The sequence below is a fragment of the Bombus flavifrons genome, chromosome 9 (assembly GCF_040668555.2).
Source record: "Bombus flavifrons isolate JBK064 chromosome 9, iyBomFlav1_principal, whole genome shotgun sequence".
NCBI lineage: Eukaryota > Metazoa > Arthropoda > Insecta > Hymenoptera > Apidae > Bombus > Bombus flavifrons.
Window position 1 is genome coordinate 11,658,504 of NC_138450.1, and position 17,556 is coordinate 11,676,059.

At 32.3% G+C, this 17,556-nt stretch overlaps 4 protein-coding genes across 7 annotated transcripts; 2 read left to right on the forward strand and 2 right to left on the reverse strand.

The window, feature by feature from the left end:
- The first annotated feature begins 1,135 nt into the window (after window positions 1-1,135).
- Window positions 1,136-2,622, forward strand: LOC138183152 (neuralized-like protein 2). The gene is made up of 3 exons (XM_069119749.1): window positions 1,136-2,009; window positions 2,083-2,406; window positions 2,483-2,622. Exons 1-3 carry the CDS (start codon window positions 1,661-1,663, stop codon window positions 2,599-2,601), a joined length of 792 nt encoding a protein of 263 aa, XP_068975850.1. The 5' UTR covers window positions 1,136-1,660; the 3' UTR covers window positions 2,602-2,622.
- On the reverse strand, window positions 2,247-5,977 carry nAChRb2 (nicotinic acetylcholine receptor beta2 subunit). The gene is made up of 7 exons (XM_069119748.1): window positions 5,695-5,977; window positions 5,383-5,427; window positions 5,181-5,290; window positions 4,540-4,753; window positions 4,161-4,338; window positions 3,929-4,081; window positions 2,247-3,770 (listed from the first exon to the last, which is right to left on the reverse strand). Exons 1-7 carry the CDS (start codon window positions 5,911-5,913, stop codon window positions 3,409-3,411), a joined length of 1,281 nt encoding a protein of 426 aa, XP_068975849.1. The 5' UTR covers window positions 5,914-5,977; the 3' UTR covers window positions 2,247-3,408.
- Window positions 5,978-6,652: 675 nt separating this feature from the next.
- nAChRa9 (nicotinic acetylcholine receptor alpha9 subunit) lies at window positions 6,653-9,850 on the reverse strand. 2 transcript variants are annotated; one of them, XM_069119735.1, is made up of 7 exons: window positions 9,728-9,850; window positions 8,997-9,178; window positions 8,835-8,879; window positions 8,646-8,755; window positions 8,093-8,306; window positions 7,313-7,643; window positions 6,653-7,083 (listed from the first exon to the last, which is right to left on the reverse strand). In XM_069119735.1, the coding sequence occupies exons 1-7, from the start codon at window positions 9,777-9,779 to the stop codon at window positions 6,728-6,730; spliced, it is 1,290 nt and encodes a 429-aa protein (XP_068975836.1). In that variant the 5' UTR covers window positions 9,780-9,850; the 3' UTR covers window positions 6,653-6,727. The 2 variants fall into 2 exon arrangements, with proteins under 2 accessions (XP_068975836.1, XP_068975835.1); XM_069119734.1 differs by having other exon boundaries at window positions 8,997-9,226; window positions 9,728-9,805.
- Window positions 9,851-10,653: 803 nt separating this feature from the next.
- On the forward strand, window positions 10,654-16,407 carry LOC138183142 (glycerol kinase 5). Of its 3 annotated transcripts, none has more exons than XM_069119731.1 (12): window positions 10,654-10,902; window positions 12,456-12,549; window positions 12,624-12,723; window positions 12,801-12,960; window positions 13,732-13,846; window positions 14,137-14,330; window positions 14,437-14,563; window positions 14,749-14,853; window positions 14,979-15,073; window positions 15,173-15,336; window positions 15,466-15,599; window positions 16,078-16,407. In XM_069119731.1, exons 1-12 carry the CDS (start codon window positions 10,807-10,809, stop codon window positions 16,230-16,232), a joined length of 1,539 nt encoding a protein of 512 aa, XP_068975832.1. In that variant the 5' UTR covers window positions 10,654-10,806; the 3' UTR covers window positions 16,233-16,407. The 3 variants fall into 3 exon arrangements, with proteins under 3 accessions (XP_068975832.1, XP_068975833.1, XP_068975834.1); XM_069119732.1 differs by lacking the exon at window positions 10,654-10,902 and adding an exon at window positions 11,266-11,331; XM_069119733.1 differs by lacking the exon at window positions 10,654-10,902 and having other exon boundaries at window positions 12,624-12,727.
- The last annotated feature ends 1,149 nt before the right edge of the window (window positions 16,408-17,556 follow it).

Genomic DNA, 17,556 nt, shown 5'->3' on the forward strand with positions numbered 1-17,556 from the left:
TAATTTTATTCGCGTGAATATCATGAATCAAATTTGCGATTATTATTTTATTCCAAAAGTTGAAAATTTAATTATCATAAATGATATTTTGAATATTTTATATAACATTAACAACATATACAGACAATAATATTGTCGGTTGAAAGTAAAAACAGCAAAAATAAAATACCTTTTTCTGCCTATATATTATACGATCCTCCAACTGATTTAAGTTCAGATTTTCACTTACAAGTGGACAATAACTTTCATCGATACAATCATTATTCCATTCATTAACACTCGATCCGATCATGTTTTATTCTCTTATCTTATTGCTACAATAATAGGATGGGTTATTTGTATTAATATTTTGTAAGAATGTTTTAAATTGCGTTTAAAGAAGAAGAGTTGGAGAAATTATTTTAGAAATATGTAACTCTTGCATCTCCACGATTGTACTTAAATTGCTTGTGAAATAAATATTTCAAGTACACATCTTTTGTTTCCATTCTTTGACTATTCGGACGAATCTAAATAAGTATAGCTTTATAGTGAACCTAAATTATAAAATATATATAAATTAAAAATTATAAAAGAAATAAACCTAATTATATAAATTTACTAAAATATTTCCACAATTTTATTTATATGTATCAAATTAATTACAAGAGAAAAATTCATGACGAAATCTCATTAAAAATAAAAATATGACAAATATAATTAATACAAATATAAAATATGACATAAATAAGAAACTCACTCGGTAAATTTTATAAATTAATGTTTCGTTCATCACGATCACGATACCAATGAAACATCGAATCTTTCATCTTTATAAATCGATATCGCAAATCGATTTTTGATTTACTACGATCACTCGGAGTTAAATCTTGAGCGATATTGGAATGTGTTTGAAACATGTATTCGAAATACGTAAAACACCTATTTTTAAAATAAAAAATTATATGTAGTCGATCTTTTTATGTAACAAGAGAGAGAGATAAAAAATGTTTCAATTTATTATCTTATTAGTTTATCATTTTGTTCAATTACCTTATACAAAAATTTGTTTCACTTTCTGAAATAATAAAACTTCTTTTTCTACATAGCACGTGGTAAATGTCACGGTATATGTCATTCGTATAAAGTTTAATAAACTTCGTTCCATAATATCGAGGCATTTAAGACTGACAATACACTACTGTCAAGCACATATCCAATCAGCTGTTTCTGTTGCGTTTTTCGTAGTTATCCGTCAGATCGTTGTTGATCTTGTGCCTGTTTTCGTTCTCGTTCAAAAATTAACTTCGACGTAAAAATTGATTAGAACAACGAATTTTAATCAACATATATATAACGATAGTGCTGAAACATAGTTAATAAGAAAATCGTTTCAATGGAAGGATCACCGAAATGAACGGCTAACCTCACTTTTCAGCCGCTAGGTTCCTCGAGCAACCATGTAAATCATTGAAAACATTCCAATGTATCATTTAAGTCGATCGTACGGCGCGGATAGTTCATCCACGTTCTTTTCTGCGACATATCGGAACGATTTGAATTGTTCTCCTCTAAGTATTATCCTCAATGAGATTTCTCGTGGAATCAAGCTGCTGCAGTGCTCTCGAAAACTTGTAGTACGGGTGCTCGGTGTCGACGTTTGCACTAATTATAATATACTATGATGACCGAGAAATCCAGGAAAATAGTGACTAGATTTCACCCGACTCACGGGGAAAATATTATGTTGAGAGAGGACAACACTGTGGCATACCGTACTGCTAGTTTTGCAAACTCTCTGGCCTTCAGCGAAAAGCCACTACAACCAGGTGAAATATTCTTGGTGGAAATTGAGAAGACTGAAAGAGGATGGAGTGGACACATGAGACTGGGACTGACTCTTATAGATCCTGCTTCCATAAACAATAGTCTGCCACAGTTCGCTATGCCTAATCTTGCTAAGCTTGGTAATACATGGATATTTGCCATTACTAAAAGTCATACTATATGGGACAGTATTGAAGGATATGGTAGGGATTTGCAACTTGGTTTCATGTAGTTTAAATCTTTATTAACTAAGTTTTATGTTTATACATATTTAAGGTGAAGGAATACCATCTGGAGAGAAGAAATTAATCACAGATGGAGTAAATGTGCAAACTTCTCGAGGAGTTATCCCATTTAATTCTCTTAGACCAAATACAATTGATTCTTCTCAGTATATTCTACCTACAGATGCTGGTAGTCGTATTGGAATTATGTATGTGCCACAAGCTGGTTCAGATAAAGCAGAAATGCATTTTATAATTAATGGTGAAGACCAAGGTGTATGTGGAAAAGATATACCATATAAGGCAGGTCCTTTGCGTGCTGTAGTAGATGTATATGGTACCACAAAACAAGTCAGAATAGTTCAGCTATATGGTGGTATGTTCCTTTTGTTTCTTAGGTATATTATCTTTAGAGGAATTTCGTTTTCCTTAATAATTATATGTTTCAGCAGTATCTACTCTACAAAGTGCCTGCCGTGATGCTATACTACAGTATACTAAAAGGAATGCAGTTGATTTACTTCCACTTCCACGAGTTCTAAAAGATTATCTGTTGTACCAATCACAATGAAATTTCATCTTATCTCTTGACTGTATTTCCTCGACTCGTTTGTATAGCCATTTCAATACCCATATAATTTCTTTGACAATTCATTTTTTCTACAATTTGCAATGCATTTATCGCATAAATCATACTTTCATTTATTCTAATTATTTTATCCTAGGACGGATGAATGAAACTTTGTAAAACAAATCTAGAATTGCGTTCATTCTTCCAATTAGCTGTTCTTTCACTTTTCTAACGTGTATAATTTGACATCTATGTAATACGTGTACTTTGCGTAAATGCTAGGATGTAATATGTACATAATGTAAGAAGTTGTTGACAAAACACTGAATAAGTTCTGATAAGCGACGGAGTATCGCCTTTTCTAATTCTTGCATTTAGCACTTATTAGCGATTACACTTTTACAAGTTTATGACTCTGCCATTCGCTAGAATTCACATATTTCATGCCGCATGTAAATCTATATAAAATATCATCTAAAGCAAATTTCACTCAGATCCATCGAAGTATATCATTGTTTTTCTATTGTTACAATTCATCGTACGTAAAGAGGACATTGTAAAGTGAATTTGGTCGCACTGTTAAGATTCGCAAAAATGGATCCGATGTTTTTCAAAATAAATGTATTTATTAAAAAAAAAAGAAAGGAAAAATTAAAGATTTTTTTTAAACATCCAACCTTTTTCAATCTAGGGACTTGTGATCAAATAATTCAACGAACATTGTAATTGTATCAAGAATGCTTTACATTTTTTTAAACTGCTTTTAATGTACGTTATAATAAAAACGTCTGTTCACAAATTAAATTCTTAAAAGGAACTTGCGAATCTGCTTGTTGGTAAGAAAATAATTAGCAATATCACATAAGTGAATAAAACGGTTAAGAAAGCGAGCCATCCAATCACAACCGAAGTGTACCTCCATGTCGATTCTTTTTTATTGGGAGATACTAAATTCGTATTATCATCCACGTTCATTTCGATTGTAGCCGATACTTTCGGATCCAAAATGCTTAATAAAAATATCTGGCCTATTCTGCTTTTTAAAACCTTAACGGTGGTGACGGATATCCACGCAGGTGCTTCAGTATTTATTTCATGCATATATCGCAGAATGCTGGTCAATATGAGTGAAAACGTGGCAAGAGCAAGAGATTTCTCATAGAATAGAACTAAAAAAAGAAAAAAATGCAATGATAATCTTCATCGATCAGAAGGATTCGTAAAATAAAAAAAATTTTAACTTTCTCTCATTTAAGACTTTTTCATTCCCAATCATCCCATCTATATTTCATTCGTTAGTTTAAAAACAAAATAATTAAAAACTTACTTAATCGTGGAGGATGGGTCCCATTGAAGGGAAGCTTCCACTGAAGATCCAACAAGCAGAATAAATGCAAAATGAAATTTAAATTCGATATTATCATACGTTCCGTGGACCTTGGCTCTAGCCACAGTACCATCAGTGTCATCGTCATCAAGACTGCACGTAAATGTAAAATAACTCTTTTTATCATATTGCATATCCATTTATTATAAAATGTTCATCACATTTTACAAACCTATAGCCGACGTCATATACGTTGTAGTATTCATAGAGGAATGTCTTCTTAAAAGAATGTGGTAAGATAATTGATCGGTCGTAAAACCTAAACCGTACTTGGATACTATTACACGTTCACTTTTAAAAAGATCCACCACTTCCCATTCCAAATTATCCTCGGTCGAATTCTCCGAAAACTGAGAATAATATAGAGCGTAAGAATTCTTAAATTTTCTTTAAAAAATTCGAATAATTGATCCATTAAATTACCAATGACATTAATATTTCATATTATCAATAAATTAAACAATCTAAAATTGGTCATCTATAGTTTATAAAGAATTAGATTATTAACGATAATTAACGAGATCTTCAAGACATTGAAGTTTTATACATACATCGTTTAATGTGAAGGAACGTAAACTAATCTCGTTGCTTCCATGAGACCACGAAGCAATATGAATAGTACAATTCATCATATCATAAGGCCACCAAGTGTGATCAGATTCGCAAAATGTTGCGAATGTTGTCATTGGTACACAAAGTATCACACCATCGTGTTGTACTATACACTCAGCTTGTGGCATCTCAACATCAACGCCCGTATCTGTTCTAGATGTCAAGATTAATAATAACAGTTAAATACTTAAATCTTATAAGCGAAAGCTTGAAAAAATGCGATTGAAATGGGTTTAACAGGTGGACTCTCGAAATTCAGAAGCTAAAAATGATCGTTACAAAGATTGTTAATAAACGTTGAATCATGCGACGTGTATTTTTATTAATAATTAGACTGTAAATATTTGCATTTACATCTTTATCAATAACTAGACTGCGGGATGTTTTAACAACAATTAGACTGCGAATATGAATGTAATTAAAAAGATGACACTTAAGTAGAAAATTGCATTAGTTATTAAATATTGTAACAAGGGGTGCATATCTTAGATATTTTTCCACATTACGTACATTCTGTGCATTTTTGCATCTTGAAATTTCGCATAAATATATACAAATTCTCAGTCTATTGATAACTTACGTGCTGTGCGTTACGATATCCGGAACCCAGATCTCGTAGCTTTTTACGTGAAGTGAAGTGATAGAATCAAATTGCGATACGTCCCAAGTGAAATGAGAATCTTTCCAAACCTATTATTTATTAGAAATATGAAAAATTTAAATTCCTTACATCTGTTATCTAATAAAAATCAAAAATACATCAGAATGATATTATTACTTACCAATCTTAGCCAAACATCGAATATAACGCTGTTGCTTATATCATTCTAACAAATAAAAACAAAGAAGGTAATATATCTAAATCTATAAATGTATTATACGTTGTTATTATAGTTATAAAGACTAAAATCCTTTCAGTTTTATTTATCCATAATTATGTAATTAATGCACATCTTATAAAAAATAAGTGTATAAGAAGAGTTGCTGTAACAATTATAAGAAATATTCAAGGAAATATGTACAAAGATCCTTAATATGAAATTTTCCAGAGAAATAGGAAATCTCTTTATCTTCACATCAGAAAAATTACTTACAACTTCAAATTGTTGTATGTTTAATCCCAAGTTAATAATAGTGGCGTTGTTATAATGTTTTGTGGGCCTGATTTCCCTATCATAATCGCAAAATAAATAATCTTTCAGCCGCGTTAACGCAGAAGTGGTGGTGATGTCTTTGCACTGCATCGCGCAAATTCCCTGTTTATATGACAGAATGTTGAAGATCACAAATAAAACAGAAAACAAATTCTTCATGTTTAAACCGTGAGGGCACGAAACGAAATGACAGATCCACAACTGTACATCGATAGATGGAGAAGAGCAGTCGCACGCCCAGTGAAACGTTAAACCGAGAAGGTTGAAAACCGCCCCCTTTTCTTCGTTATCATTTAAACTTTTATCAATTTTAGAATTTTCAGTTGTAATATCAAATAAACTAGAACTAGATGATTTTTTATTCGAGAGATCGTTTCAATGAGACAATCGAGACTGAATATAAAATTGTTAGAAAAATCGTGACGTCTTACTGGCAGTGTGAAAAATATTGATCTTGAATCATACTTTTTGAAGTTTAAAGTGAAATTAGATTCATCTACAGTATGGTCAAGTATAAACAGCTTCTTTTATAGTTATACTTAATTATAAAATCTCGTTCGTATTCTATAATTATGCTTAACTATTTGTCACGGTGATAAATTTAAAGATCTATATTTATGCATTTCTATCAAAAGGCAATAAAAAGTATCAGTATCATTTATTATAAAAGCATTTATTAATAGTATCAGTCTATCGCGATATCGATAAATAAAAATAGATTTATTAGAGGCTACTCAGATTAAAATTCAAACATCTATGTACATAATTTATTTGATAGCTCTACAAATCTTCAATCGATTGTTGGAAAACACCATCCGTCTATAATTTAACATACTGAATAGAATGTGCACAAGGAGTAACTGAAACTCCCACAAATATAATAAGAAAAAAAGGCATCTCTATAAATGATCGTTTATTGACAATGAGAATCTACAATTGACTTTTGATGAAACGTAGAACAAGAAACGATTTTTCATGTGGATGGTACAAGAGTGATCAGAATGATAATGTAGGTGAAAATGGTCACGAAGAAAGACAGCCATTCAATGATGGCAGCGAAATGTCTCCACGACGATTCCTTCGGTTCTCTTCCAGATTTTGGTAAGTCTGAATTATCCTCGCCTTCTCCGCCCAATATTCCCGTGGTAGACAATTTGGAATCGTCGTCAGTAAGAATAAGAAAACGCCCAGCTCTGTTACTCAAGATGAACGATGTGGTCGTAGAGATCCAATAGGGCACCTCGATACTCATTTCTTGCATTTTACGGAGTGCAGCGGTTAAAACTAAGGCGAACACGGCTAAAGCTAATGAATCTCGGTAGTACAGTACTGAAAGAACAAGTATTTGAACTGTAGAGAATATATCTGTTACGATTATTACGTTGATTACAAGATGAGTTGCCGGCAAGTGAAGAGCAGGATATCTACTTTGGTAGTCTAATAGAATATTTCAATGTGACAGATGTGGTAGAATGGTTGGATAAGATATTTGCGTGAGTTATGCGCATGTAGAATGGAATTATGTTTCATTAGTTAGCATTATGTAATAAATACTTACATATATTTGGAGGATTGATACCATTGTGAGGTAGCTGCCAATGCAAATCGAACATACAAAGTATATGACAGATTAAGTTCACACCGGCGACAGCCATTCTTTCCGTTGATCTCGAATCCAACCAAAGTACAGTTAACGTAAGTAACATCATCGCTATAGCAGGTGTGATATACGTAGTATGCATTACACCATAATGCCGACTTATAGCGAACTCATAAACGATCATCGGATAAGTATCGTTTGGACAGCATTTATATTTCCTTAATACTTTGTACGCGTTTAATACTTTGAAATCCCACTCGGTATTATTCGCGAACCCATCCATTTGGAACTATCAAATCACGAAAGATTAAATATTAACGTCATAGATATTAACCCTTCATGGACAAGTACATATATTTCCGCATCTCTATTTTCGTGAACAAACTGGGACGTCTGTGTCCCACGTCCAATTCTTTTATTATTCTAAGCTTTTAAAAATTCTGGAATATTTATTGAAGCTTGTGCTATGTTACACAATCGGTTTTCAAGTAAAATAATTAAAATGTTTCCCGGGACAATTAAAGATTCGCTTGGAAGAAATTCACAAATGAAATTTCACTCGGTGTACAAGCGACTTAGGTTGCCTATGAAGAATTAATATCAATTATTTAAGATATCATAAATTTTCTCGAATTTCACTCAAGGAGTCTATCAAAATTCTATTGCCTTATTTCGCTAGCTTTAGAATTTCGAAAATATTTATGAAAATTGGAACTATTTCAACTCAATACCAATTACCGCTTTCTTGTCTAGATTAAAATTCACTTCCTCCCCCGAATGAGACCACGAACCAAAATTAATTCGACACCGATGCGTGTCGTAGGGCCATGAAGCAAAGTCTGTGGCGCATTTAGCAACGTGCATCACCGATGGTACACAGCTAACCGATCCTGTGTTGAAGACCAAACATGTCGTCGGTGGTATACCGGTCTGGTCGAACATCATATCACCACTATATAAAAGAAATGAGATATTTAATGATTAACAGACGATACCTACAAACGATAACCTTACATATATTTATATCTTTTATTTCGGTCAAAAGGAAATTAAGTTCAAGAAAAATTAATATTCTAGCGCTTCTAATGCTTATAATTGAAATATCGATGATTTTTCAACATCGGAGAGCACAAGATGAGTGCAAGATTCTATTTTAATAAAAGGATCAATCTTGATTTCGTATTCAAATTAAAATTCATATTTTCGATGTCAATTCCTATTATTCTAAGATTTTTGAGAATGCTTGAGAATATTTTTTGAGAAATGTAATGACGATCATTCTGCTGCTTACGAATTATAAACGGAAATATCAGGAATCCAAATGCTATCGCTTCGTACGTGAATAAAATTGATTCCATCAAAGTCACTGGGCTTCCAAGACAGATGAGCGTCGTTCCAAACCTACAAAGAAAAGTGCTTGAATTCTCCTATGAGAAATACAATAAATAAGTAAGTAAATTAAAGAATAAACGTCACTTACGAGCGTCATCCAACTGTGCAGCGTCATTCTGCCATTCCAATCATCCTAGAGACCGATTCCAGCAAATAATAACATAGACGTACAATAAGATCGAGATCTTTAGATTGTGAACAATTTAAATAATTTTGAAAAAATATATTTTGTTTTTTAATCGACGCTTACGAAATCCAGGATTTTTGGTAGTAGTTGCATGGTGACGTTGTTGGCAACTTGATGAGACAGAGTCGGTCGAATGCTGCTATCATATTCACAGAATAGGAACCTCTTCAACCTCAACATTGGCGAGACGGTGTCATGACTTTTGCAATTGTATGCAAGTTCGACATCCTCGATGAAAGCAATTGCTGAGACAGTATTTGGAATCGAAATGAAACTTTTTGAATGGCAGAACTCTGAAGTAGTAGAGTTGTAATAATAAGATCCTCATAAACCTCACGAACAATAAAAAAAGTAACAAGGAGTAATTATAATATTAAAATAATAATTCAACGAATTTTGTTAATATTAACAGAGAACGAAAATTAAATTTACAAATTACATAATAGTGAATCTTTCAACAATTTAGTTACCACTACATTATGTAAAACTGAATTTTTAAAATGATCGTGGCTGTTATTATTAAAGCATGAAGCTTATTATCATCTTAAACGATGGGCTTTTGTATCTTTTCGAAAGGTTCAGAATTAGAACTAAATATATGTTCGTTCATACCACCAAAATTGTTAACATTTATTTTTACTAACAGAATGATAGTAAAGCAGAATGATAGAAAAATTCTGACTATTATTCTAGAATAATATCAAGAAAAATCATAGAACACAATTTTTATAATTTTTTATTTCCTGTCTTAAGTTAAAAGAGAGAGATGACAGCGATAATCGATGGCACTTTACCCGAATTATAGCCAAGAAGAAGGAAGCATCCAAGCACCGTTTGTATTCTCATTTTGATTGAAATGAGCCAACAGCCATCAGTCGACTGAACGATTTCTCGTTCGTGGCGGAACGATTATCAGACGCCCCGTGAAATTCGAAGCTACAGATACGCGAGACGCCCCCAGGGTGGTTCAATACTTTTCAAATATTTTCAGATAGAGTAATAATAACGAGAGAATTCACTATACATAAGCAGTCTGACTAACCGACAGAATTTTCGATGAGTTTATTCAACCGTGTTCCAGAAGAGTTATTGTTTTCAGTGTACAATGATTTGAAGCATAATTTCTAAAATACTTTCGCGGTCAATCACATCATACTCGGATTGTATAGGATTACATTCACTTCTCCTGATCATATTATCCATTAAACAAATAATAACTCCTCTTATCAAATCAAAATAAATATTTCGAAAGTCTTCATATTTCAGAAAGACAAAATTCCATTTAAGAAACGATAAAGTAACACATTCTATTAAAACAAAGACTCGGTCCATCCATGTACATGTAGTCTGTTAACTATGCATCATATCCATTCAATGTACAAAATTGTCTCGTAACAACATATAATATAACTTTATTTGAAAGATAAAGAGAAAGACACGAGCAACTTCGTGTATTTCAATATATTTTCAAGAGTAAAAGTGTGCTACATAGAGAACATTTTAACCATGGAAAACAGTATAGCAAACATATTAATACTACGGTAGAAATCTCTATAATAGCCTTCATAACAAAAAGGTTAACATCCTAGTCGCGATATCCGGCGGAACAAGTTCCCTCATTGTTGAAATGAGTTCATCGCTACAGTTTCTCCCGTACGTGCTTACAATACCGATAAAGTGGCTATTTGGACATGCGTAGTACTACGTTTTCCTTTATATACAACCTACACGCGCTGAACACCAGTCTGCCGCGCGTCTTCGTGCGACCGGACGGTAGTTGTGTAAATATATTTTTCTTCTGGGCGTCGAAATTAATTGGAACAATACGTGAACGAATCGAGTGAAAGATCAGAATCAAATTGCTGGGAAAAATATGAAATACATCGGGGCACTCGATGTGGGCACTACTACCGTGCGTTTTCATATAATCGACGAAGAAGCGAACACGATTGCTTCCTCAGCGGAGAAGGTTCGTTATGTTTATTATCAGTTTTCGCAAATATCGCTTAAAATCAACGAAGAGATATAGATCTGCTGACAACGTTCATAGTTTTTGATTTCTATCAAGCGAAATTTATATATTTATTATAGAATGTGATAAATAATCAAGCGAGTATGATAGATTTTAAAGATTGGAAGAATTATTTGGAGAATCTTAGGCTTTTTTGAACCTCTTCGTTTGATAGTGATCACGTAATTAAGTGTCGTTGCTTATCTTGTATTCCGTTTCTTATTTTCTAACTGGGACTATTCTAAAGCGAACCTTGAGTCTTAAATTACAAATTCAAGTTGAAAAGTCAGAAATACACAGAAATATTGAACTACCTTACAGGTCAATATGCAACTATGGATGAATCGATAGCGATAGATTATACAGGAGAGTCTAATTCTCACACATGTAAAAAACTGTTTAAAATATTAATAATTCGAGTACATTCGAGCACGTGTACATGCTTGCAATAAGCAATCATACATTGATAGTATGTGCATAGATGGAGCATACATTTTTTACTGTTGGTGTTACGATGTGTTATCACGTAACAGCTTCTTTTACATAAGATAAAGCATTTTATATCTAAAGACTATTTCTTGACATTCTTAGCTAATGGAAAAGGTATTACCTTATCAATCTCTCGATTACGTATCACTGACAAAAAAAGAAAATAAAGCTATTGAGTGATATAACCGAATCGATTAATTAAAATTTTAAAATATTTCCAGAATACACGATATATTAGTTACACGCAACAACGAGTTGGAAGAACAATATCTCAATCATAGCAACAACTGTATAATTACATCCTCCGTTGAAAAGAAACACTTGTCATAATAACACGAATAATTCTATTTATATCATAATATGTTATAATTACTTATCTATCTTCTTTAAATCGCTGTCATCAATACAAAAAAAAATATTCAACTAAAAATAGTCCATCGCATTTAAATAGCAGATAGGATATTATAATATTGAGATATGAATGGTAATTGTAAAGGAACGATTTAAACATTTTAAATAAACAAATAAAGAAAAAAATGTATAAAAATATGTGAAAGTATTATGTCACGAATAGAGAAATTCTTCTAGCTTAGAAGATTACAAATCGGAAGATATTACATAAATAATACAAAGAACTACTAATGACCTTCTCACTTTGATCTATGCTTACGTAGTAATATAAATCGAATAAATTTTGCCGTGTTATTTTTCTATTCAGAATTAATTATGACGGTAATTCTCTCTTATTTTTATCGAAATTGTCGCTCATCGTTTAAATGAATGAAGCGGTTTTAACGGTATTACATTCTGTCTACATTTGTTTTCTTGTCGCAAATGAGTCGTGACAATATGACATCAACAATGGAAGATATGCTAATTAAAAAACATGAAAATATGCTAATTCAATCGTGAATAAAATTTACAAAATACTGAATTTATTTAATTAATGACATAGAAAGGCGAACGAACTTATTACGCAATCTAACGGATTCCTTTATTTTTTTTATTTTTTTAATTACCAGGTTCAACTTTTATATCCAAAGCCAGGCTTCGTAGAAATAGATCCAGACAAGCTATGGACGATCATCGTGGACGTAATGAAGAACACTTTAAAAGGTAAGCTCTAGCAATCTAATAGAACATTGTAGTATCGAAGAATCGAAATTATCTTTTTTCTTTTATTACTCTAGAAGCCAAAGTGGACCCGGAATCGATCGTTGGTATCGGTATTTCCACGCAACGAGGTAGCTTTACGACATGGAACTCGAAAGATGGAAAACATTATCACAAGCCAGTATAACCAACCATTCATTATGCATTTCCGTAGTTTTTTTATAATTGTTCGAACGTTTTATTTTACGTTTCAGCTTTATCACGTGGAAAGATCTACGTGCTGACAGCATAGTGAAGCAATGGAACTCGTCGTTGACGTTAAAAGGATTGCGAATGGGATCGTACATTTTGTACAAGATTTTCGGCCAAAAACGATTCTTGTTGATGAGTGTTTTTAAATTCCTGAATACACAGGTTCTTGTCTCCTTTAAATTTTCACAAAATTACGTGAATGGAACGTGAAGTACGAATTCTGAATGAAAGATGAAAAATGAAAATTGTAATCACTTCGTTTTCAACGATTGATTTACTATTTTCATTTTCGGTAATTATGCTCAAAAGCGCGCCTCATCTCCGATGATCTTGACCTTGAGATATATTGTAAAGGGAAAGATTCTGAGCAACGTGCACTTCGTCTTTTCGACCTCCCCACCTCCCATGAAATCTAATCCAACTTACCACTATCATCGCAATACTACACAAATGCAATTTCATCTTTAACCGCTATATAATTTGGAGTAAATTTAATCTAACAATATAATCTAACCGTTTTCTTTTTATCGTAATTTTTAAAACAAAATCGTCTCACACCTGGGATAAAGTGCATGTTGCTCAGGACCCTCCCCTTTACGATATATTCGAAATTCAACACAATGGGAGTTGGAGCCTCTTTTTATGCATAATTGTCTCATTTTCAACGGATTCTGAATCCTGCTGATTTCTTAAATCTAAGTTAGTCTTCTATAATCGAAATTTTGTTTGCTTATTGAAAAGAAATATTATAACTGTGTATGTACATTGCTATTGTTCACTCTGTTATGAATGAAAGATTATCCTAATATAATGATAGGATACAGTAGTATAGAGTGATAGGAAATAAAATAATATTCAGAACACGTAAACGGTTATGAAATTTTGATTTACATATCGTTTATTTTTTGCTACTTGTTTTGCGATGCAACTTAGATAACTCTAAGGTTATTGTGGGCTCTGCAAAACGTGCCAGGTTTGCAGGAGGCGGCGAACGAAGGAAACGCATTATTTGGAAGCATTGATTGTTGGCTTTTGTATAAACTTACGGGTATTCATTTCAACATTATATTTTAAAAGCATATATTTATTTTAAACGAGTAAAAACAGTTCATATACCCAATTTTTTTCATTTTATTATTTATTTAGAACGTTCAAGACAATTCAGTTTACCAAGACTTTGTTTCAATTTAATTATTAACTATACTTGTTTTAACTTTAATATCGTCACATCAAGACGTATTATCTTAAAATGATGAAATAAGAAGAGAATCGATGAGAATAAGTAACTTCCTTATTTATATATAGTAGCATCTTTGAAATAATGTATTTTTTCTATAGGAAAACACGTGACAGACATTTCGAGCGCAGCAGCAACTGGACTTTTCGATCCATTTCTTATGACTTGGTCTGACCTAATGATGAGTCTTCTGGGAATTTCACGTAATATGTTTCCAGAAGTAGTTGATACCAGTAGGAATTTTGGCGTTATCCCAAAGGACATATTTGGTGTTGAAATTCCTATATTTTGCTCAGTAAGTTGTACAACTTTATTTTAGAACTTGAAACGACCGAACAATTCTCAATATCAGATATTTTGTTTATAATAATGTAATTTTTTAACAATGTAATTTAAAATAGATGGCAGATCAATCTGCCTCGCTGTTTGGTTCCGGATGCATGCAGCCTGGAGATTTAAAAATTACTCTGGGAACTGGGACCTTTATGAATGTGAACTCAGGAAGAAAATTACATACTTCGGTCGCAGGTGATTTTTCCATTAGAATAAATAATTGTTTTATTTATTTCTAGCAGAATAATATTGTTAAAAGTCGCAGAACACAAACAGAGATTATTCTGCAGTCAAGTTTCTAGAAAAAGAATAGACAATCTAAGTATTAGTAAATTTAAAAGATAAATGGGAATCGTGATTTTCAATCTTTTTCTCAATAGGTTTGTATCCTGTAATCGGATGGCAGATAGGCGATGAATTAGTATACATGATAGAAGGTGCATGGAACGACACTGGAACTATTGTCGAATGGGCCAAAAATATAGGTAATTATTCTTAACGGAATTTTCGAGTACATCTACACTGTCATTCACAAGTAATATGATTTGAAGTAATACGATCTAAATTGGTTGACAAATCGTTGGAATTTTAAATACTTAGTTCGTTTCAGGTATAATCGACAATCTTGCTGAAACAGCGAATATTGCAAACTCAGTAAACGACTCTGATGGAGTATATTTTATTCCCGCATTTAGCGGATTACACGTAAGTTCGATGCTTTAAAAATCATGTTCATAAAAATTAAGAAGTTTTAATTCGATGAAATCGATTGGATTAAGAAAATTCCTTACAATTTATTTACAGATTCCAATAAATGATTACACAGCAGCAGCAGGTTTTATAGGCATAAAACCTACTACAAATAAAAGTCACATTATTCGATCGTTGTTAGAAAGTATCGTTTTCGGAATAATGCAACTTTTCTACGTACTAGGCGAAGAAACTAACTTCACTTATCAGAAAATACGGTTAGCAAAGAATTCCTTATGAAAATCACGTTAGACATAAAAAGAATATCCAAAAAATTTGAAATATGCACTAACAATACTTCCTATTATTGTGTTAATTTTAATTGTGCTTTGCTATTCTTGTCATAGGATCGATGGTGGAGTGTCAGCAAACGATTTTGTGTTGCAATTATTAGCCGACCTAACAGGTCTTGACGTGGAACGAGGGACAACCACAGAGATGTCTATTTTAGGAGTGGCATTTCTCGCTGGTTTACAATGCGGTATGTAAATTGCTAGACCGCATTGAACTCTCTACAACTAGAATCCTTGTATCATAAATAGCCACAACAATAACTTGAAATGATCTACCATGTTTGACTTATATTTTTCATTATTCTGTTCCTCATTCTTACACAAATTTAACCCAAACTATTGTGATCACATATGTTAGTATCATGGTCACATCGGTTAGAAACTGAGCCATAAATTAAATTGTATCTGTTTGAAAGGAACATTATAAACGTAGTATTATACGATGCAAAATCTAACATAACATGCTTTTTATTCTACTTTCGCATCGTACAATAATGGAGAAAGTGCGCTTATTTAATCGCACTTTCTCGCGTAATACAAAATGTAGAGAGGCTAATAACGTGAAACTATATTATTTCTTTCCTCTCCTACATTCTCTGATAACCCTTCTGCTTTCCATTTTAATTATGTTAACTTTAATTATACTTTAATTATTCGCTTATTTAGGTGTATGGAAGAACAGAGAGGATGTACAAAAACTTCGAAAAATAGCAAGGATATTCCATCCAAATAAAGAGAACATGATTCATTATCAACCGATAATTGCTCAATGGAAACAAGCTCTCGAAAGATTCGGTCGATGGTATTCTCGAGATTCGTAGTTGATATTAAATACATAACAAACGAGAAAGAAAACGTTGTGAAAAAACGAGTGAAAAATACATTAAGAAATGCGATATCCTGTGATAGCAAAAATTTATTAATAATATACTTGCATATTGATATTTACGTATTGTTGTAATAAAACTTGTATTTTTATTAAAAAAAGCAATATAATTCCTTTAAATCCACAAGAAAATAATCACGGTTCTAAAAAATAAATATATCCCTGTTCAATTACACATTCTATTCATAACAAATATTTTAGTGAAACAATTTATTATTATTTAAAAAAATTAAAAATTTTCTGTATGTCCATACCTAATTGGAAATAGTATTGAATTGTCATATCTACATATATACCTAACAAAAATTGCAATTACACGCTTGATGAAAATGGTACGAAAATTCTCGGCATACTTCTATATTTTACTTCTGTGCGCCTTTATTTTAAAATTAGTAGATACACGTCCGACAAAAGTTGCTCGTATCGTGTTAACAAAAAAGACAGGGGAAACGTTTAAATCATTAATTTGGTTCGAGAAAAGTCGAGCCGATCGAACGAAGGTTAAAGGTAATATGCCTGACATTGAGAATGGGTGGTCCTGAACGCATAAGAAAATTATACATTAGTCTGCGAAGTGAAGACGTTTTGTACTGATATTTGTGTGATTTTTCATGGAAACTTCACCTATGATATTAAAGATTTCCATTGCGTTAAATGGACTTTCACATTCTGGTTAAATTTTTATTTTTCTGACACGACCCACTTGTCCATGTGTTTCGTGAAAATACGAAATTACTAAATTGAAGATTCGTAAGAGTTTCAAATAAGAAATAACTTGATCTGAAAATTAATGCTGATTCAAAATCTAATTCGAGTAGTCGAGGAATAAGAATTTATCTTACAGAGATATGCCCGAACCATTTTTAAAGATATACTTTTTCCTCTACATTTTGATCGGTTCAATAGTTTTTATCGTAAAACAGCTTGAAATAAATCAACATTGATTTTTTTAGAAAGTTGCGTAAACCAGTTTTCTAATATTATTATACAATTATGGCGGAGTTTGCGTGATAAACTTTCTCGATTACGTTTACCTTACGCAAGTTTGCCCGCACAGGATACATCTGCATCTGTAGAGAAAATGCCAAAGAAAGTGAACTGAGAAGCCACATTTCACAAACGATCTAGGAAAGTAGGAAATAAAAGCGTGCAACTCACTGGAAGAAAGACAATCTCTAATTTAAAGAATGAGTTAGGGAAATTGTGTAGCGTTGATTTATTTACATTTCTTAATTTTGCAGCTAAAATGTCGGGAAGAG